The sequence below is a fragment of the Phascolarctos cinereus genome, unplaced genomic scaffold (genome assembly GCF_003287225.1).
Source record: "Phascolarctos cinereus isolate Bilbo 61053 unplaced genomic scaffold, phaCin_HiC Scaffold_4;HRSCAF=312, whole genome shotgun sequence".
In the NCBI taxonomy this organism is placed as follows: Eukaryota; Metazoa; Chordata; class Mammalia; order Diprotodontia; family Phascolarctidae; genus Phascolarctos; species Phascolarctos cinereus.
Genome location: NW_027555847.1, coordinates 268499079 through 268522306, shown reverse-complemented (window position 1 = coordinate 268522306; position 23228 = coordinate 268499079). Strand labels below are relative to the sequence as shown.

Below are 23228 nucleotides of genomic sequence, written 5' to 3'. Positions count from 1 at the left end.
TCAGAATACCAGGTTCAGATTTCAGTTTTGCTACTTAATACTATGATACTTTGGGCCTCGGTATCCTTATATATAAAATGAGGATATTTAAGATTCCTTACAGCTCTGTCACTCTGACTTCTCTCTTTTCTTCTCTCCTTTTTTCTTCTCTGTTTGCTGCTCATGCTATGTCTCCACTTCCCTTCCTTCTTCCTGCTTTTCTTCCCTCCTCAACATTATTCTTGTGGAACCAGCTGCTCCATATATCATTGTTTTGCCTAACATAATGGTATTTCTACCTAATGGCATGGTGAGCCTCTATCCTAATAAGATAGCTTATAAAGTAACATCATTTGTATTTAATAAAACTTCATATTGAATTTGAATTAACTAACTGACTCACCCCTTTTCCTTTAGGCGAAGTCCTAGGTTACGTCATGAAATTAGAAAACCACGGCATTCATCTGCGGATAACCTTGCAAGTGAAACAACATACCTTACAGAAACGGAAGATGTATTTTATACCTACAAGGTTTCTCCATCCTCAAAAGACAGCGATTCAGAATTTTCACAGAACCGAAGTCCACAGAGACAGTAAGAGAACTTGTGTTCATTCATTTACCTCTTAGTATACAATAATTTGCTAGACTTTCAGGCTAAAAGATGATAAGATTGGGAAATCCTTAAATGTCCTTAAAAAATTAATTTATAACTGAATACCAGTTATATGATGATCCCACGTATCAGGCACTGTCAAGGTACCACAACCTCTGAGTGATAGATTCCTGTGACCTCTCTCACAAAAACAACTAAAAGAGTAAGAGGAGGGGGAGTGAAGCTCAGAAAGGACTTTTTTGTTTTGTTTCAGTATTTTTTTAAATTATTTTTTCAAGCATTTATTTTTTTTCTCCCTCCTACTTATCCATACTCCAAATGAACACACACGCACACAAAGAAAGAAAGAAAAAGATAAAATCCTCCCAATTGATTTACAGTAAAGCAAAGCAGTCCTGTATTGGCCCTGTCCACAAAAGTATGTCTCATTCTCCACCTTGAGTGCCTGATCTCTTTGACAGGAGGTAGGCAGCATGCTTCATTGGTTGTCTGGAATTGTTTGTTACTGCATTAACCAGAGTTCTTAAGTCTTTCAAAGTTATTTTGCCTTATATTGTTATCATTGTATAAATCATTCTGGTTACATTTGCTTCACTCTACGTTAATTTATATGTCTTCCCAATTTTCTCAGAAAGTTTCCATTCTGTCTTTTCACAAAATTATTCTGTTACGTTCATGTGCCATAATTTTTTTACCCATTCCCCAAAAGATACATATCCTCATAGTTCCTAGGGGTTTTTTTTGCTACTGCATAAAAAGAATAGCTATACAAGTTCCTTTTCCTCTTTCCTTGGTCTCTTTGGGGCATAGGCGTAGTATATTGGTGTTGTTGGATTGGAGGGTATACTCACTTTATTGACTTTTTGAACATAGTTCCGAATTGCTTTCCAGGAACATAGTTCCGAATTGCTTTCCAGCTAAATGGACCAATTCAAACCTCCATCATCATTAGTACGTCTTGTTTTCCCACAACTCTTCCAACAGTTGTCATTTTCATTTTTTGTCAACTTTCCCTCTCTGACAGTTTTGAGGTGGGACCTCAGAATTGCTTTAATTTGCATTTATTTGTTTTGGGACATTTTTTCATATAATTGTTGATAGCTTGGATTTCTTTTGAAAACCACCTTTTATCCTTTTACCATTTATCAGAAAATGTTTTCAATGACGTATCTGTCTCTGATCTTAAGACACAGGTTCACCATTGTCTTCTTCTACTGATGTAATCAGGTGTGTAAAGACCTCCACAGCTTGTGTCCAACCTAATCCCCAGTAGTCTTCCCAGGAATCCATGGGAGACAAAGTAACACAGACACGCAAAAGCTAACTCTGGAACCAAAACTCCCTTGGCAACCTTGTTTTACACTGCAAAGGTCTTCTCTGAATCTCCTCCTCTTTCTTTGATAGAGCAGCCAGCTCTGCAGTATGGGGCTAGTTTAGAAATAGCTCAGTTTAGAAATAGCTACTTTAAAAGCTAGCTCAGCTTTTATGCGGTGGTGACGGGAAGCCTCAAAGAGATGGGTTCCTTTATCAATGTTAGTGGTAATAGCTGCTGCTTCCTTCCCATTCCACAAATCAATTGCCTACCCTTCCTGATAGTTTTAACAGGTACAACAGGGTAATGCAGATTGTAATGACCTATTTCTTTTCTTCTAAAACAAAAAACAGTAAGCAATTAAGCAAATTCTTTTAGCCTGCAAATTTTTTTTAAGGCTTCAGCTCTTCTAGATGTTAAGCATAAAATACTAAACCAGTAGAATGTAATTTCCTTGAGGAATGCCTGTTTTGATTTTATGTCTCTAGTGTCTGCTTTGAGTACCTGGAAAATGACAGATCCTTAAATGAATGCTTGTTGAATTTATATTACTAGTTCTTCAGGGTCATGCACATTCATTTAGCTACCTTATTTCTTATGAGCTACAAATCTTGCCTTAAGTTTCTTATGATCTATAAATCTTGCCTTTTGTGTATATCAGTCACCAAAAAATGTAGATTTCAGTTTCCTTGTGATATTTGTTCTGTTTAAATAATGCCTTTGGTAGTTTCTGGTGACATCACTTTCTTTTACTTTAAATAACCCTTTTGTTAAAATAATGATCATTTATTATTCTTAACTATACCCTGTAGTCTCTTGGTATCTAGAAAGAATTAAAAGTTTAGTTTACCTCTTTTTTTGTTTTATTTTTGAAGTTTTATCAGTATGTTTTGCTTTTACATTACAAGTATTTACAGATGACTCCTTTGTGGAAAGTTTCTTATTAAAAAAAATAGTTTAGAAAAGCTAATAATACTGTGATCTCATCCAAAGATACTTACAGCATTTTACATTTGTAGCACCCCCACCTTTATTTAGAAAAAAAAAATCTATTCTCTCCTTCCCACCTCCATCGCCTCTCTAATGAGGAACATATTTATCTCCTTTGAAGCAAACATCAAGCAAGGGAAGCACATGTAGAGAGAAGATATGGCTAGACTTTGGGTTTTTTTGTTTTGCATCAATCTAAATTAGTGACAACAATAACTAACATTCATACAGCTATTTAAAATTTGCTGAGCAAATTGTCTTTTTTTGGTTTGTTTAGATAAATTGTCTCATTTGAGGCTCACAATAACCCTGGGATGAAGGTCCTATAAAAATTGTTAGCACCATTTTAATAGATAAAGCCAAGGCTCAGAGAGGTAAATTACTTATCTGGGCAGCAAATAGCAGAGATAGGATTTGAATCTATATCTTCCTGACTTCAAGTTCAGTAATTTTTCCATTATACCACACGGATGCCACTGATTTCCATTATGCCCCACAGGAGATGGAGGCAGAGTTATAAAACAAAGGGATATGTGAATTTGAGAAACTAAGCAGCTTCTCTCTAATCCAGATCTTCATGATGTGGCTTATATTCCCAGAATCAATAAATGTTAGAGCTGAGTGATATCTTAGGGATCATCTAACCCAAACCTATCATTTTGATGTATTACTTTGTTTGGAACATTGGGAATTTTCAGAGTGTTGGACATATTTTATATTCAAATAGAAGTTTAAAATAATATTCACCAAAACTAAGCCAAATTCAGTGATTTGTTTTTTATTATCAACTTTTTGGATTACTTGAGTCACTACTTACTTCCATTAGCACCAGTCAGTCAGTGATATTTAAGTGCCTACTGCATGCCAAACGCTAAGCTAGGAGCTGGAGGTAGAAATATAACAGATGAAACAAGGAGCTTATCTTCTGATGGGGACATAACAAGTATACATATAAATAAATACAGAGTAAATATAAATAAAATAGATACAAATACATACAAGGTCATGTGAGAGGGAGAGCACTCACATGATTATTAAGCATTGATTATATAATATTCTTCCTCCAGTTTTCTGACTTTTTTTTTAAACCAGCCCTACTAATTTCATCTGTCTCCCTGGTGCTGGTAAGACCTTCTCTCCAAAGAGGAAACTCCTTCTGTTGAAGAGAGGAAAGCAAAGGAGAGAAGAAGAGAAGAATGCTGCCGAAGGAGTAGAGTTTGGACAGGCCTTGATCAAAACTTAGTATAAGAGTAAATAGCATACCACTACTTTAGATGAAGGCATCAGCTAAGCCTTAAGCTGTGCCTGCTGAATAATAAAGTTGCTGTTGTAGAACAAGCCCAACTGAGCATAGGAATAGCATAGAAATGGAGTATCAGAGAAACAGTCCAACAGATTAGCTCATCCAGCTGAGCTTATGCCAGGTGAGGTGTCAGTCCAGCAGTGTGGCTCAGCTCAGCTTAACAGTGGAAGCATCTGATCAACACAGAAGCCATGCCCATCGGTTTATAGTACCAGAGTTATGAGTTACTTTGGCCACATGTATTTCCTTCATACCTTAATGTCCTGGGACTTTAAATGTGTGCTTATTTTCCCCATGGACACTGAGTGCATGGGTGGGAATGTGTAGTTGAGGTTTATGGGTGGGATCATATGTAAATATTATATGTTTGTTTTACATTTTCAGAAATGTTTTGATTAAAGTTAAGTGTTAGCAACTGATGTGTTCATGGGAAATACTCCATTTGGGGGTTTACGAACTAGAGTACAGCTAGTCCCTTACAAGACTTGCTCCTAGAGCTCTGAGAATAGTGAGCTATAGCAGCTGCCCTCCCTCTGGGAAAATCCTAACCTGTCAGTCATCCAGGTGAGCTTTATTTTTTCTTCTGGTGAAATTAAAGGTTAGCACTCAGAATAGTAAAATAATCCAAATTGTAGAGAGTTAAAGTGAAACCTAGGATTAGAAAAGCAATATTTCATATAGATGGTTTAAAAATATTACTACTAGAAATAATGCAATCTTAGAGTTGGAAGGGACCTTACAGATGACGTGGTCAAACCTTCCACCTAATACAGCAGTCTTTCTAAAATATCTCCAACCAGACACTAATAGACTGTTAGTATTTGGATCTGTGCCCAAAGGGCTATAAAGTTTTGTGTTCCTTTGACCCAGCAATACCACTGTTAGGTCTATATTCCAAAAATTTTTAAAAAATGGGAAAAAGACCTCTTTGTACAAAAATATTTATAACAGCTCTTTTTGTGGTGGCAAAGAGTTTGAAATTGAAGGGATGCCCATAAATTAGGGAATAGCTGCACAAGTTATGGTACATGATTGTGATGGAATATTATTGTGCTATAAGAAATAATGAGCATAGGGACAGCTAGATGGCACAGTGGATAGAGCACCAGCCCTGGAGTCAGGAGGACCTGAGTTTAAATACGGCCTCAGACCAAACACTTGACAACTTACTAGCTCTGTGACCCTGGGCAAGTCACTTAACCCCAATTGCCTAAAAAAAAAAAAAGAAAAGAAATAATGAGCAGGATGATTTCAGAAAAAACCTGTAAAGACTCACACGAACTGATACAAAGTGAAGTGAGCAGAAACAGGACAACATTGTACACAGTAACAGCAATACTGTATGGTGATCAACAGTAAATGGCTTAGCTCTGCTCAGAAATACAACAGTCTAAGACAGTCCCAAAGGACTCATGATGAAAAATGCTGTCCACCTGCAGAGAAAGAACTGATGGAGTCTGAATGCAGACTGAAGCATGCTCTTTCACTATATTTTTGTGGGATTTTTTTTGTCTGTGTCTTTAACTACATGACTAATATGGAAATGTTTTGCATCATTGCACATGTATAACCTATATCAAACTGCTTACCATCTGTGGGGTGGGGGGAGAGGGAGGGAAAGAAGTTGGAGCTCAGATTTTCTAAAAAATGAATGTTAAAAATTGTCTTTACATGTCATTGGGAAAAATAAAATATATTTAAAAATAAGAGGATAATTTTGAGAGTTAAAAAATGAAATTAAATAAAATAATCCCCAAACAAACTATCCAGAAATGTCCAAGCACTTCTCACTGCGTTATGAAAATCAAGCATTCTGTTGTTGGGTAGCTCTATTTGTTAGAACTTTTTCTCAAACATTTTGTTCCCAGAACCACTTGACATTCTTTAAAATTAATGAGGACTCCCCCCCCCCGGAGCTTTTGTTTAAATGAGTTTTATCTATCAATATTTACCATATCAGAAATTAAAGCATCTTAATATTATTATGAAAATTGCTTTGACCTCATGGGCCCCCTGAAAGGGTCTTGGAGACCCCAGGGGGTCTTTAGGCTGTACTTTGAGATCTACCTCCTTTTGCAAATTTCTTGAACCAAATCTGCTTCCCTGTATCTTTTGTCCAGTGATCCTAATTCTACACTTTGGAATTACACAGAATAAATTTAATTGTACTAAAGCTTTTTCACGAACAACAGTTCTTTATCAGTATGAGCTGTTCCGATTTTTGGTATTATACACAATGCTTCACTCAGATATTCTCTTCTCCAGGCTGACCATCCCATCCCAGTTCTTTCACCCATGCCTCAGTATTTCAAAGTTTCTACATCTCTCCTTTTTGTAGTTACTTTCCATTGGGTTAAGTCCTCTAGCTTGTCAATATCCTCTTAAAATGTAATGTTAAGAATGGAACTCAGTACTCCAGATGTGGAAAGACCAGCCTAGGAGTCGAGAGGCAGCAGGGCAAATGGCAAAGCCCATTGATTCAGGAGTCAGAAGATCTGGATTCAAATTCTGGTGCTGATGCTCTCTTATGTGACCTTGAGCTTTATTGACCTTATCTGTAAGATAAGAGGGTTGGACGAGGTGGATGTCTGAGGTCCCTTCCAGCTCTGGATTGATGATCCTGGGAGTGCAGGAGAATTGTCATTTTCCTAGACCTGGGACCCAGACCTTTATTGCAAGCTCTTTTGTTCTTGAAATGAAATGGCAGGTGCTTGATACTTAAATGAAGGTGGGCAGCTAGGTGGCACAGTGGATAACATACCAGACCTGGAGTCAGGAAGACTTATCTTCCGAAGTTCAAATCCAGCCTCAGACACTTCCTAGCTGTGTGACCCTGGGCAAGTCACTTAACCCTGTTTTTACCTCATTTTCTTCATCTGTAAAATGAGCTGGAGAAGGAAATGCCAAACCACTCCAGTATCTCTGCCAAGAAAACTCCAAATAAGATTACAAAGAGATGGACACAACTGAAAAATAACTGAACAGCAAAATGAAGATATATGTGGTATGTTGGATTAGATGTCTTATAAAGTATCCTGCATTTGAGAAATCTTGCTCTGAATAAGAACTTTAAAAATACCAAGTGCTGTATTCTTTTCTTGTATCTTTTAATAGTCTCACAGTATTTCTTCACTAAATTTTAGTGCTTTCAGATTAAAAAGTTGCTAGATAAAAGTGAATATGTAAACTTTTCAAAATGCTATGAATATTAATTTTGTACTTCAAGTGACTTCTTGAGGACAAAGATAAGTAATAGTCTGGTGAAAATCACATGCCACCAAGGACTTGAAATTAAAAATGAGCAAAAGAAGGTGACAGCTTTCTTTCGCTGACATCAATTAGTCAGTCTCAAAAGGACTTGAGAAGCCCTTAAGTTCTAACTCCTTAAGCAATATTTAGATCTGCTAAAACATGTACATCAGGTGGTTTCATAGCCCCCTGTTTGTATACCTCTAGTGACCCTGAACTTATTACTTCACAGGGAAGGCCCTTCCATTTTCAGATAGATCTTATAACTAGGAAATTATTCCCCATATTGCCTCCTTGCAGCTTTTCACCTTTTATACTTGTTTTGTCTCTGGAACCAAGCAAAGGAAGGCTAATGATTCTCACATATAATGGCTCTTCAGATATTTGAAGATGGCTTCCCTACACTAACTCTAATTCATGCAGTTCACCCAGTTTTCTCTCCTTCAGGGTAAACATCCTTGATTTCTTTCCCAAATCTCCATGACATTCTTTCTAGTCTTCTTACCATCCTGATTGCCTTTGTTTGGACAGTTACTGGCTATCAGTATCCTTCCTAAACATGGTACACAGAGTGAAACAAAATATTCCAAATGTGGTCTCATAGTACAAGGAGACTGTCACCTTCCTTTATGGATGGTGTATTTCTGTTCCCCAAATAGTCTCACTCCAGTGACTCCTCATGGTGTGGAGGTGACCTTGAGTCTTACAAATACTATGCCAACAGAATAGAATGCAAGCTCTGACAGTTCCTACCAAGCTGAGAAGACGTGGGGTACAAGTTAGGCTAGAGCAACTCTTAGAACCTTAGGAGTTGAATGGTTACCTACACCCACACTGATGACATTCCAAACCCTTGAAGTTTTGTGATTGTTCTGTCATGCCTGACTGACCCCATTTTTGGTGTTTTCTTGGCAGAGATACTGGAGTGGTTTGCCATCTCCTTCTCCAGTTCATTTTATAAATGAGGAAACTGAGGCAAACTGGATTAAGTGACTTGTCCAGGGTCCCACAGCTAGTAGGTGTCTGAGGTCAGATTTGAACTCAGGAAGAGGAGTCTTCCAGACTGCAGGCTTAGCACTCTGCACATTGCCATCTAGCTGCCCTCTAACAGTTCCTACCAAGCTAAAAAGACTTGGGACATAGGCTAGGCCAGAGCAACTCTCAGAAGTTGTGGAATTGGAGGAGTGCTTACACGGACACTGATGATGTCCCAATGCAGCAACAGTCTTCTCCCCACCCCTTTGGCCATTGACTGTGTCATTTTATAGACTAGATTCTTATTGCTTTTAGTGAACTATGCTCATTCTTAATGTTTACAACCTGTATGATATAATTACCATTCTAGATTTTTGTCATAGAGAGATGCTAAGCTCACTCATCTATAGTATGCAGAACACTTCTTATTCCCCCTTTTTGAAAATAAGGAAAACGTTTGAGGAGTTCCAACCTCATTGGCACCCATCTCATTCTCCCCAGATCCTCAGAGATTACCATTAGAAGTTCAGCAATTACATCTGAGGTTGTTTTGATACGTGGGGATGTAGTCCTTCTGGGACAGGGACAAAATCATTTATGGCAGCTGAGTGCTACACCTACTATCTTTTTATTTTTCTTGGGTTTTAATTCCTGCTTAACTATTTTTCCTATCCTTTTTGAGATGAAGATCATTATCCTTGGGAGGAGAGAAAACAGAAGCAAAGTAGTAGTTGAATAATTAGGTTGTCCCTAACTGTTGGGATTGAATTGTTTTCTCTTCGTCATTTGTTTACATTATCCTATCTGCTCCAAGAAGCCATGTTCTTTTTTTTTTGCCCCCAGTGCAGCTTTTAAAAGTCCTTTTGTGTTGTCCTCTAAACTTGCATCAAGCCTCAGCTTGTTCTAGGCTTTAACTGTGCTCATATGTCATATTTATCTTTGGTTATGTGCCCCCACTTCCATGCCCTTTTAAATCTGACCTCATCAGAGAATTCCCTTTGAAGCCACATCTCTCTTTCTCTTCCTTTCATAATTCATTGGAGTTATTCATGGTTGGAACATTAGGATTTCATTCCTGAATGTTAACCATTGCCTTTAGGAGAATCAGTGGGATCATACCTCCTTTTCTTTGAACTTCTCGAAATCTTTCCTGAAGTATCATGTAAATGGCTCTCCTTGGTTATTTCCAACTCTATGATGGTATCATTGCTTTCTCCAAAGTTCTTGTAACTTACCAGCCATTTTTGTCAGAATCAGATCCAATGTAGGATCAGATACAAAGCAGATATTATTCTCCTCCTCCTTACCTTTACATTCTGAAAGGTACATTTATCCATTTATCAGCAAGACAAGTGAAGGAATGATGAGAATTTTTGCTTTTTGCTGAGTTAGGCTGCATGCCCAACTCTCCCATCACAATTACAGCCTTCCCTTATCTTCCTGACAGCTTTGTGATCTAAATCAAGAACCTGTCATCCATTCCCTCATGGACATCTTGTAGTACATTCCTACAACAATATCACTTCTGTTCATTCTTCCTTTTGCCTGTACCCAAACATTTTTTTCATCACCTTTCCCCATTAGGTTCATGGATTGTCATGTAGGTACGTTTCTAGTTTGCCATCGCCTCTGTCGAATTTGTTGCTTTTGAACATGGTACAGACTCCTTCGTCTCCATATTGTAGCTTGTCACACTAAGTTTTGGTGATGTCTCATATTTACTGCTGCTTCTTAAAAATGTCAAGTTTGCTTTATTATGCATACCCTCTGCACTAGATACTGGTGGTTAAAGTATCAATCTAATTCCTTCCAGTTATTTTGTGTAATGAATTACTATTTAAGTCATATTAAGTCATAGAAGAATTGACATTGTTTTTGCTGTTTTATCCCTTCATAGTGCCTAGTCTAACAGTTATCTGAGAGTATTGTATGATGTTGTGGAAAAAATGCTGAACTTAAAATCAGGAGAGACCTACCTAAGTTGAAATCCTCTTTCTGATATTTTCTTGCTTTGTGACCATAGAAAAATAACCTAACCTCTCTGAGCCTCAGTTTCTACATCTATAAAAAAGGAATCATAATACCTGTAGTACTTATATCACAGGGTGATTGTAAAGGATTGAGTGAGACAGTGTACGCTCAACACTTTCAAACTTTAGTGTAAAATATAAATATGTAAGCAAAGTAAAAAAGTAACATACAAAGTATTACTTTTTTCCTAAATATATATAAATCAATATATAAATATTACTTTAGATGTTTATATATATAAGGTAACATATAAATATCATCTAGGCACTTTTCTGCCCTCCTTCCACTGTTAATTTAAAGCTTGTTCCTCTAAAATCCTCTGTCCAAATGTATTCTTTGCAGTCTTATTAGATGCATTCTTTTTCTAGTAAGACCAGATCCCTTTCTCCAAAACCATCTTCTCAGCCAACCGTTTAACAATAACCTGTGCAAACTATACAGAACATGACAGGCTTTTCCACATTGTCTTGAACAACTAAGAGTAGTAACCACAGTGTCTTCCAGAAGGGAGGACCTGAGGGAAGAGAGACAAGTCATTTTCAGAGGGAATAGAGGCATGACAAGTCCCTGTGTGGTTATCCATGCCTAGACTTGCTTGGTTAAGGTAATTTAAAAACAACTTCCAGCTGAGCACACTGTTTTTCTAGAGATTAGAGTAGGGCCCTTTTGAAAGGGAGGCAGGAGTGGGAAGCAAAGAACATCACATTATCAGCAGCTCCTAAATTTTATCAGGATAAAAGGACTCCCAACAAATACTTAAGAAAATAGTGAGCTTAGCTCTACTCTTAGGTGGGGTCAGGGAATAAAGCAATAATGGCATTTGAGTTTATCAAATGTACATGGGGTCCCATTGCTGACTTTTAAGGATAACCTGAGGGTTTTCTGTGCAACAGGTACACCCCTGCATAAGAATTATGATCCCCCCAAACCCACACTCTTGGGGAATCCATGCCAAATAAATGCAATGCAAAATACATGTCGTGTGTGTTCTTGTGAATACTAATTGACTTATTAAAATATTTCTTAATGAAGGAATGAATCGGAAGACAGCCCAAACTCTCAGACCCAGACATCGTCCAGTACCTTATCTCAGTTTGTAAATGCTCCAGGTTGCTGTTCCATCGATGGGGTAGATCATCAAGTTTTAGACACTTATACCAGTGTTCGTAAAGGCAGCTTCGCAGAAGATTCTAATCAGGACTACTATGATAAGGTGAGTTTAGCTAGTTGAAATACTATACTGTGGTAGGGGGACCTAAATCAAGTATATAGCTGAGAGTTCGAACATTTTATAGGAAAAATATATATTATCACTAAAATAAAGTATTTTCTCTGAGTTATGCATTGTAATGATTAGACAGGGAAACAACCCTATAACTGATTGTCTTGAAAGGTACCACAGTATAATGGAAATAGAGTTTGCAGCAGCTAGGTGGCACCGCAGATCTTGGAGTCAGGAAGACTTGAATTCAAATCTGCCCTCAGACGCTATCTGTATGACGTTGGGCAGGTCACTTAACCTGTTTATTTATCTGTAAAATGGGGATAATACTAGCACCTTCCTCCCAGGGTTGTTAATGAGATGTATTTGTGAAGCACTTTCTTCTATCTGGGAAACTTTGTAAACTTTAAAGCAGTAGATATATGTGTTACTGTTATAATCTTCAAATTTATTTCAGAATGAAGGTGGTGATGGTTATCTACTCCTGGTGTGTATTACTCCAGATGAAGATGGAAAATTTGGGTTTAATCTTAAGGTAGAGTAGTATTCATAAACTCATGTAAATATAATAGGTAATTTCACAACATTTCAAACCTTTTAACAGGATTAGAATTATTACTTTCCGTTAGAAATGTGTGTTCTGCAAGTTGTTGTATATGATTGTGATGGAATACTGTTGCACTTTAAGAAATGATGAGTGTGATGCTCTCAGAAAAACACAGAAAGATATATGTGAACTGATGCAAAGTGAAATGAGCAGAACCAGGAAAACACTATACACAGTAACAGTAATATTGTGTGATGATCTACTATGAATAACTTAGATATTCTCAGCAATATAATGATCCAAGACAATTCTGAAGGACTTATGATGAAAGGTGCTCTCCGTCTCCTGAGAAAGAACTGGTAGAACCTGAATGCACATCAAAGCTACTTATTCTTTATATTATTTTTCTTGGGTTTTTTTTTTGTCTGTGTTTTCTTTCACAGAATGACTTATATGCAAGTGTGTTTTGCATGACTACACATGTATAACCTTTGTCAAATTGCTTGCCTTCTCAATGACAGAGGGAGGGGAAGAAGGAAGAGAATTTGAAACTCAGAATTTGAAAAAAAATGTTAAAATTGTTTTACATGTAATTGGGAAAAAAATAAAATATTAAATAAGATTTTTTTAAAAAAATTTGAAAAAGAAATGTGTTCTGGCTAAAGATAAGGAATCAGTTCTATTAAAATGTAAGTTCATTGCAGGTAGAGTTTGCTTAACTCTTTTTACATGTATTGGGCCTAGCACAGAGTAGGCCCAGAGTAGGTGCTTAATAGGTGAATATTTGTTGATTGATTGATTCAACCCATGAGAGTCTGTGTTACATACAGTAGAGGTGACGAGGTGGAGCAAGGGACAGAATGCTTGGCTTCTTGGAGACAGGAAGACTTGAGTTCAGATCCAGCCTCAGACACTTACTAGCTCTGTGTGTGTGACCCTGGACAAGTCACTGTTTGCCTCAGTTTCCCCAACTGTAAAATGAGGAGGTTGAGTCAGATGATCTCAAAGGTCCCTTCCAGCTCTAACATCCTACTATTTTCTGGTGCTTATTTGCTAAAAAATAGTAGCAGACATTTCATTATCAACCTCTAGAATGTGGCCTTAGGTATTCCTCATAGCCAGAAAGCATCAATTCTGCGATGTCAGAGATCAGCTAAGACTAGAAGAGGGAGAATTTTAATTCTGGGTTATAAATAAGTTGAATTCTGGTCCCAATCACTGTTAGAAACTAAATGATAACTGAAGCTTTTTGTCTAGTTTAAACGTTCTTCGATTCTAAGACTGAAAAGACACAACATATGGCCAAGGTAAGAAATAACTCTATCGTATCATAGAAGAAGGAGAAATAAATCTCATTTACACAATCTTCTCTGCAGTGAGATGGCTGCCGTTCCCTTGCACGCTTTTGTCATCTCTCCCAAACCAACCTCCCATTAGAACCTTTGAAAATTGCATAAGAGTTTGAAAGCCATTGTGAAAAACACTGCTAGATTATCTGGAATATTTTTATGATGGTTGTCACCAAATTTAGTATTAACTAAAGAGATTGTGTTAAATGAACTAAAAAGTGAAAAGAAGGATTCTGATTTTTAAAAATCCATTGGATCTTTGCTGGCTCACTTTCAGGAGGACAGGGGTGTCATGGGAACAGACAATCTATTTCTCACTTTTGCCACAAGGGGCAAAATCATTGTTTTCTCAGAGGATCAGAAAACCTGTTACTTAATTTGGTATGAAATCAGGTGGAAGAATGCTCATATCAAATCCTTTCAAAATGAATAAGGATTATATTTGAGAATGACCATTCTAATAGGTTAGCCAGCCTACTTTGTCAATCACCTGGTCCCTAGAGAAACTCATAACGCTTGAGAAATTTGTCTTCGTCATACTCCTGCCTCCCTTTCTGTACCTTTCTCTTTCCCCTGGGAATCTCTTCCCTCTCTATTCGTCCTCATGTTGCCCTCCAGCTGTCCAGAGACTCCTAAAAATCAGTCAGTCAGTAAGCATTCGCTAAGCACCTGCTATGTGCCAGTTGCTACAAAGAACGGTTCTTGCTTTTGAGGATCTGCCACTCTAATGGAGAGGCAACTTGCAGATACTCTATATGCAGGATAAATTGATAATAAATAACAGAGGGAAGGCACCAGAAGTAAGTACCCCATGTTTCAGAATTATTCCACTTTCTTTCTACCAATCAGAACTTTTAAAGTAATTCATGTAAGATATAAATTAAATCTAAAGTTCTAAACAGTCTGATTCTAGCCTACTTTATAAGTCTGGCTGCATTACCACCGAAAAGCCTACTTGCTTCTATCCACTTAGGACAACCCAGAAAGTGAAAAAATTTCACTTCAATCTATACCCAGAGTTCATCAGTTCTCTCTCAGGAGGTAGATAACATTTTTCATCATGAATCCTTTGGATCATTTTTTGTTCAGTATTTTGTTAAATATTCCCTAATTGCCCTTTTAATCTGGTATGGGCAGTAAGGGACGTGTCACAGGCTATGAGTTTGACACCCCTGTCGCAAGGTATCTCAGCCACCGTGTGGTCATCTGATAGCCAGAAGAAATTCTCATGATGCCGTATCTCTTGGATCATTATATTGATCAGAAAGCCAAGTCTTTCACAGTTGATCATCATTACAATGTTGTTGTTACTGTGTACGATGATCTCCTGATTCTGCTCACTTCACTTTGTGTCAGTTCACATAAACCTTCCCAGGTTTTTCTAAAACTATCCTGCTTGTCATTTCTTATAACACAATATTATTCCATCACAATCTCATATACCACAACTTGTTCAGCCATTCCCCAATTGATAGGCATCCTTCCAATTTCTAATTCTTTGCTGCCACAGAAGGAGCTGCTATAAATATTTTTGTATATGTAGGTCCTTTTTTCTTTGATCTTTTTGGGATTATTGCTGGGTCAGCAGGTATGCACAGTGTTATAGCCCTTTGACATAGTTCCAAATTGTTCTCCAAATGGTTAGACCAGTTTACAACGCCTATAAAGGGAGAGCTTTTAATATTCATGTTAAACTCTAGTGGAATGTGTCAGGGTAGTGAGAATATTGGGGAAATAGAAGGCTCCTTATCTCTGCCCTTCTCCACACCCAACACTGTGTGTGTGTGTGTGTGTGTGTGTGCACGCATGCACATAAAAGAATAGAAATCAGAGTCTTGGCACCCTTTGTGAGGAAGAATCCTGATTTCTTTACTACATTGAAATAAAGTTAGGTACTTTTCACTATACTTGTTTTCATTAATGTGAAATACTCTTTTTTTTTTTTAATTTAACAAAATCATCTAGGGTGGTGTTGATCAGAAAATGCCTCTTGTGGTATCAAGAATCAGCCCAGAGTCACCGGTGAGTTAACATTTTAATGTTATTTTCCAGATTCATGTTTAAAAGCTATCATGAATGGATGTTTTAATACTATGCTTTAGAATATTCCTATGGAATCACATTACTTAGGAATATTATCTCATAAGGAATAAAATTAAGGTACAGTGTCTTGCATTGCTTGTGCACTTTTGGGTATCCTTTTCAGTACACCACTAAGATTATCAGAAGATATAATTGCTAATAAACCTTATGGTCTGAAGGAAGTCAGTTACTCCGTTCTTGGAAATAAAATTGCCCCGTCTTGTTGTCCTTTCCCCTAAAACCTCTTTACTTTGCGTACCAGCAGTAGCATTTCAATATAGGTGTCAAATTTCCACAAACAACACAGAAGCCTTAGTACAGTTATGCCTCAAGCAGCAGTGAGACTTTGGGGGTACTGTGTATTACTCATCTTTGTGTTCCAGGGTTTGTCTAATCCTTACCGTTCTCACCATGTACATCCCTGAGGAAAAAGAGTGATTGGTGGTGGGTGGCAGAACGAGGTGGGTGAGGCAGAACGTTATTTGTTCCAAGCAGCTTGAGCTTTGGGGGAGAAGATTTATGAGAGATTAAATAGCAAAGAGGCAGTTAGCTAGATTAACCAGAATGGAGGAAGGCAGTACCAGTAGGAAAGGAGTTGAAAGAAGACTTATATAGGGATTTGGGGCTGCAGCAGGAGAATTTTGACATGTTCTACAGGTACACATTCAAAGACCGGCAGGCCTAGGTGTAAACTAAACTGTGAGATTTCTTAATTTAGGCAAAAATCTAGTTTTCATTGCCGTTTGATAGGGTAGAAGTTGAGGAAAACCTAAGGCTTTTGCTGCTTTTTTGACAAGTCCATGAAAAGATTAGATATCCTAATCCTCAAAGCCAACAACACTTGGGTTCATGTGCCACCTCCAACATATACTAGCTTTGTGGCCCTGAGCAAGTCACAGTGCCAGACATGGGGTCCATCGGCCACAAGGCCCTTGTGTGGCGCGAGCCAGATGAAAATGTAGTTGAGGAATATTTAACAAAATACAGTAAAACACATTAAATTAAAATATGGTTTCCTAAGTCAATATGCGATGCACATTTTGTGGCCCCTCTTTCTATTTGAATTTGATACCACTACTCATGGTAATTCTTACGACTATAAATTACAGAGAAGATGTTGACCTGCATTGGTGAAGGAAGTTTCCTCACCTGGAAGTTCCTAATGCTAATGAAATCACAGATCCATCCAGTCATAATCTCTAGGGGAAATCCAAAATCTTGCATGTTTTATCCTTAATAGAAATCCAAAGAACATCGTCATTATTTATACATAACCCTTTATTTTTGAATAACTACTCAGTTCTTCAAGCAATATAATCCTAATTTTTCTTATGGTCCTTTCTTACATGTTTAATCCTTACTAGATATCCAGAGAACATTGCTACCATTTACACAGAATCCCTTCATTTTTGGATAACTACTTAATTCTTTATTTTCTCTTTAAATCATTTGGATTAAAATCCTCAGCATTCCCATTAAACTCCCCTCATCTTCCTGATTGCTGAGGCTAGAATAAGAGACTAGAATAAAAGTAAAAAATGACTAATTGGGTCATAGGGAAGATCCCTTTTCTTCTGATGTCCCTTTTTCCTATTCATTTGTGCTAACGTTATATTTACCAGGGAAGATAATTGGATTCGAAGTCAGGAGACCTTGGCTCTAATCCTGTCTCTGACTGTGTAAATTTGGCCAAGGTGCTTGAGTTGATCTGTATGATTTCTCAGATCTCTTCAGCTATAGTTTTACAATTCCAAAACATTTATTTTGAGTCATTTTGCCTGTGTTTCGCTAATACCTCAGGATCTTTTTCTGCCATATTTAACAGGATTTTTTCTCCTTAATATGAAGTAGCCCATATTTGTCTCTATTAATAATTATTATTTACTCAAATAGTTATTTATTGAGTACACTTTGTATGCCTAGTACTATTCTGGGTGCAGTGGGAGTTTAAAAAAAGAAAGACCTAAAATATGATTCCTGGTCATAAACAGTTTGAAGTTTAGTTGGGACACAAGTGTAGGAAAAGCACGGAATTGAAAACCATGGACTCTAGTCCTAACCCCACTAACTTGAGCTAGACCAGGGCCTGGCAAACTTTAGAGCCAAATCCAGCCAGCCACCTGTTCTTGTACTGCCCAAGCTAAGAATGAATTTTACGTTTTTAAATAAAGTTTTATTTTATTTAAAAATATAAAAAAACAACAACAGCAATATTCTTACCTCCACTGGCTGTACAAAAATAGGCTTTGGGCCACGTTTTACACTGGGGCCATAGTTTGCCAGACCTTTGGGCTAGAAACTTAAACTCTCTTAAGTTTGAGTTGCCTTAAGTGACCAGTTCAGCTGGATTATCTTCAATGGCAGTTCTAAGGTCTTAGGATTTCTACAAATGAGGTGTGATGATAAAAAAACTAAACAGAGGTGTATATTGTTGTTGTTGTTGTTTTTTAAAGCCTACCACAACTTACACAACCAAATGGATGTTGATCTCTCTAAATTATTCTTCTTTGGAGATGACACTTATTCCGGTGCTGTAGCCACTGCCCAAAACATAAACCATTGTTTAAAATCTCCTTTTAAGTTGGCAGCACATTCTTTGAAATATATTCATTGTTCCTGAAAGATCATCTTCTGAGAGTGGGTTTGGTTTTGGGGAAGCAAGCATAAGACACTTGGAGTCTAATAAGTGAGGTGGTTGCTTATCTTAGACATTGCTATTTTTATTGGGGGGGAAAAAAGTAAAGAAGCAATATTGGCTTTCTTCTTTAACTTGGAAACTAGCCATGAGGGGAATTTCAGAACAGACAAATGGGTTTGGTGCAGTAATGCCATAGTTGGTTGTAAATGTATGGCCTCCCCAAATTACTGCTTGGAAGGACAACACTCATGTTGTTAGAGACATAGAATCTATGGGATCTTTGTCCAAAAAGTAGCTATTTTGCCTTTTTCTTGCTGAACGGTTAACACACAGTATGACGTCGTGTCTTCTGTCTCTAACTCATCAGAGTCCCTTATAAATTTTAGTCTCATTAGTAGCTCATCTTACTTGATGTTATTAGCAGATGGAATGAGGATTAACTGAAGTGTTTGCTGCTGTTGCTGCTGCCGCCGATATGAAGGCAGGATATGGACAAAAGGTTTTCTGAAAAAAAAAATAGCAACAGAAAGATAGCAGTGTTTGCTCGTCATTATAGTAATAAATGGATGGTGACTGCCTTAAGAAAATAGAGCTTCTGTGTAGTTGTTAGTTTTACTTTAAAAACATTTTTTCAGCTGAATTCTGTTTGAAGCTACTTGAAAGTAGCCTCAAATTTTAAGAGTTCTCAACATAGCTATTGATGCATAGAATCATAGCTCTAGAGCTGGGAGGAGGAAACTGAGGCACGAGGAGATGAAGGGACTTGCCCGAGGTCACAGTTCTGAGATGTTAGAAGTATCAAAGGAGAGATTTGAACCCTGGGCCTTTGTTTCCAGACCCAGTGTTCTTTCCATCGTGCCACACTGTCTCCAAAGGATGCAACAGGATAGTAGATGAAGAGAATAATGAATTCTTGATTGTAGTCCCAAGACCCCAGCACAGGAAGGAATGGTATTTCTTCGCTACCCAGGAAGGTAGCTATAGTAACCTAATACATTTTGTTTGATCTTGAAACAGGCTGATAAATGCATTCCTAAGCTGAATGAAGGGGATCAAATAGTACTTATAAATGGCAGAGACATCTCAGAGCACACCCACGATCAAGTGGTGATGTTTATCAAAGCCAGCCGGGAGTCGCACACAAGAGAACTGGCACTATTGATCAGGAGGAAAGGTAACTATGAATCATAAGAATAGGAGTTAATTTGATAAATGACAATGTATTGTCCCTGTAAAGGAGTTGTATTACATGTATAAATTTAGTATGTCTTTAATTCTGTGGCATTTTAACATCTTATAAATAGTAATCTGCTATTGCAAGAAGCCTGGTTCTCATTTACTGACTGTGAAGAAATCTAACATGGGTGTCCGTTCCAAAATGGAAGGCATTTCCCTATAGTTTTTATTTTGGGGGAGGGGAGCTATAAGGAGAAAAACTAAATGTATCCATTTATTTCAATATTATCCATTTATTTATTATTGAGCTCTATTTTTTTTTCTGTATTACTCTCTGAAACTCTCCCTTGATAGTGTACATATATGGATTTCTTTGCTTTCCCTTAGATACCATTAGGTTTGTGTTGAACCCGAAGAGGTTAAAGGTGGGAAGAAGGCCTAAACAGAGTATGAGTGGCTATAGTTAGTGGGTGTAGCCAAGAGATGGGTGAGTGTAGGTGAAAAAGGAAAATTTACCCTAACAAAGAATACTAATCTAGAAGGATGGAGTAGTGGTCCCACCCATCCTTGGCAGTGGCATCAAGAAGTTGATGAGATATGAAGGGCAGTTGCCTTGCTTGACCTTCATCTAAGAAAGGTAGGAATATAAAACAAAACATCCCTAATTTCTGCCTTTAAAAATAACAATTCTCTTTAGTACCTTAAAACCCTTCATAACTTGGCCCCTTCCTGCATTTCCAGGCTTCTTGTATCTTAACTTCCCTCATGTATACTGGTATCCGTTGATACTGACCTCCTTGTTCCTTGCACACAGTACTCCATCTCTGCACTCCAAGTAATTTTACTGACTGTCCTCTATGTTTGGACCCTGTTTTTTGCCTTTCTTTGTATCCCCAGCGCTTAGCATAGTAGTGCTTGCTGGCACATAATAGACATTTGGTAAATACTTGTTGACCGACTTGAGAAGTTTGCCACGACCACCAGTGTTCACTGATCACTTGCTCCTTTGAGCAAGCTCAAAGATCAGTGGAATGCTTTTTGAATGTACCCACTCGTGGCAGGGAAGAAAGACATATGAAGAGGAAAACAGTTTAGTAGTTAACACTTTTGTGGACAGCAATTTTAAGAACCCTGGTCACCCAAATCACCCACAATCACCCACGCAAACCCTGTCTTGATTCTAAGAAAGCACCCCAAATCATTCTTAATTAAATGTTGTAGGTACTTTATTATTATGTGCCCCATGCACATTTTGTCCTGAAAAGTACCAGGACTCCTTGTATAATTGATGTGTACAATCCATCTGTGCACATCTTGGAGGATTTAAAGCCCAGTTTTGAATGATTAACAAGGTATATAGCAGGCGTATGTGTTTTTTAAATATCGCCGCTCTTTGTCATATCCATGACAAATGCAGAGTCCTTGATCCAGTTTCTAAATCCCACTTACAATATTGTTCTCATGGGAAAACATGCCTTAAGTTGTTCTTTTGTCTGACATGGTTTCTAAGAGCACATTGTTGAGGGGGGAAAGCTGGGACTGCCGATATTCATATGAATGACAGTTTTCAACCTTGACTCATAAGTGATTGTTATTCACTGTAAAACAACAGCAAAGACACAAATGACTTAAATGTGCCAATTATTCATCAGGCACTTACTAGAACCTTGAGAAATACAGAAAAGAATAAAGTAAACACGGCTTGGGGGGGGGGGGATAGCACATATGTATATGAAAAGATACAATCAGGGAAGGCTTCAGGGGGGTCATATTTCATCTGGACCTTAGAGGACAGGTCAGGGTCAGATAATGCAAAGAGGAAGTCATGAAGGAGAAAGAATGATAATAATCGTAATCATAATGGTGGTAGTGTTTATGTAGCGCTTTAAGGTTTGCAAAGCACTTTGCCTGTATTCATTCCTTTGATCCTCACATCTACCCTGGGGAGGAAGGTGCTAACATTATCTCCCGTTTTATAGATGAGGAAGCAGAGGGAGATAGAGGTTTAAGTGACTTGACCAGGGTCACATAGCTAGTAATAACAACTACTAACATTTATATAGTACTTACTGTGTGCCAGGTACTGTGCTAAGTGCTTTAAAATTATCTCATTTAATCCTCACAACGATCCTGGGAGGTAAGTGCTATTATTATCCTCATTTTACAGAGGAGAAAACCGAAGCTAGCTGAGGTTAAGTGATTTGCCCAGATTCACACAGCTAGTGGTGATGGTGGTGGTGGTAGCGGTGGTGACAGCAGTAGTGACAGCAGTAACAGTAGCAATAAATAACATTTATATAGCCCTTACTGTGTGCCAGGCACTGTGCTAAGTGCTTTACAATTATTATCTCATTTGATCTTGACAACAACCCTTTCAAAAAAAAAGTTGTTGTCATTATCCTCATTTTACAGAAAAGGAAACTGAGGCAAACAGGTTAAGTGATTTGCTCAGGGCCACCCAGCTAGTAAGTATCTGGTAGGATTTGAATACAAATCTTCCTAATTCCAGGCCTAGCACTGTAATACTAAGCCACCTAACTAAGTCATGAAAAGCAGCAGAAAAATAAAGTCCTGTTTGGGGAACCTTGAGGAAGCCACTTAGATAGGAATGGAAGGTTTGTGTCAGAGAATAGGGAGAGAAAAGATTGCGAAGGTAGGTCATCTTGATTTGGTAGAGGAATTTTAGTGCCAAGCTAAGGGGTTTGGATTTTTATTTTCTCGTGTGCATATTAGAAAGCCGTTGATGGTTTTTCATATTTGAAGTGATAGGAATAAAGCTATGAATTAAGCAGTTTAACCTGTCAACATTATAGAAAAAGAATTGAGAGGAAAAGAGGTGGAAAACAGAAAGGCGATTTAGGAGATTCCATAGTCTAAATGTGAGATCATTTGGGATAAGTTGGGCCCAGGAAAGGAAGAAATGGGGGTGAGGACATTTAAAAAGAAAGAGGCAGTGTGGTGCTATAGAAAGAGCAGTTGACTAATCATTGAGCATTTCTTAGGCCTTTATTAGGTGCCAGCCATTTTGCTAAGCCCCAGAGATAAAGAGAAAGGCAAAAACCTGCTCCCTTCCCTCAAGGAGCTCACATTCCAACAGAGAAAACACGTGAATAATGTCAGTACATAGAAGATATGTGCAGGGTAGATGGAAGGTAATCTTAGGAGGGAAGGCCCTAGCAGCTGGAGGGGACCAAAATGACCCTCTTATAGAAAGTGAGAATTAAAGAAAACTGGAGAAATTCAGAGGCAGAGGTGAGGGTCACATTTGAGGAGCTGCAAGGAGGCCAGGATAGCAGGATTGTAGAGTACATGGTGGTTGTAGAATGGTGGCAGCTAGTTGGTGCAATGAATAAAGTGCTGGGCCTGAGTCAGGAAGACTCATCTTCCTGAGTTCAAATCTGGCCTCAGACACTTACGAGCTGTGTGACCCTGGACAAGTCACTTAACCCTGTTTGCCTCAGTTTCCTCATCTGTAAAATGACCTAGAGAAGGACACAGTAAACCACTGCAGTATCTTTGCCATGAAAACCCCAAATGGGGTCATGAAGAGTTGGAAACGACTGAATAACAACAAAGAGTGTGTGGGTAGAGAGGCAAGTATAAGATGACTGGAAAAGTGGAAATCACGAACTCTAAAGCCTGATGACCTGGTTTTGAAATCCCAGACTTGCTCCTTTTCAGCCTATGGCTTCACAATTTGGGATTTTTTTCCCCTTATCTATAAAGTGAAAGGGTTGGAATAGTTGACCTACAAAGCCCC

The 23228-nt window shown here is 38.0% G+C and overlaps 1 protein-coding gene across 5 annotated transcripts in view; it reads left to right on the top strand.

The window, feature by feature from the left end:
• The window catches only part of PTPN3 (protein tyrosine phosphatase non-receptor type 3), a 288986-nt gene that overhangs the window by 227003 nt on the left and 38755 nt on the right, over nucleotides 1-23228 (top strand). For all 5 annotated transcript variants that reach the window (XM_021004563.2, XM_021004569.2, XM_021004570.2 and 2 more), the window contains exons 14-18: nucleotides 397-573; nucleotides 11487-11667; nucleotides 12134-12211; nucleotides 15538-15594; nucleotides 19310-19466. In XM_021004563.2, coding sequence (XP_020860222.1) covers nucleotides 397-573; nucleotides 11487-11667; nucleotides 12134-12211; nucleotides 15538-15594; nucleotides 19310-19466 — 650 coding nt within the window. The remainder of the gene's footprint in view (nucleotides 1-396; nucleotides 574-11486; nucleotides 11668-12133; nucleotides 12212-15537; nucleotides 15595-19309; nucleotides 19467-23228) is intronic.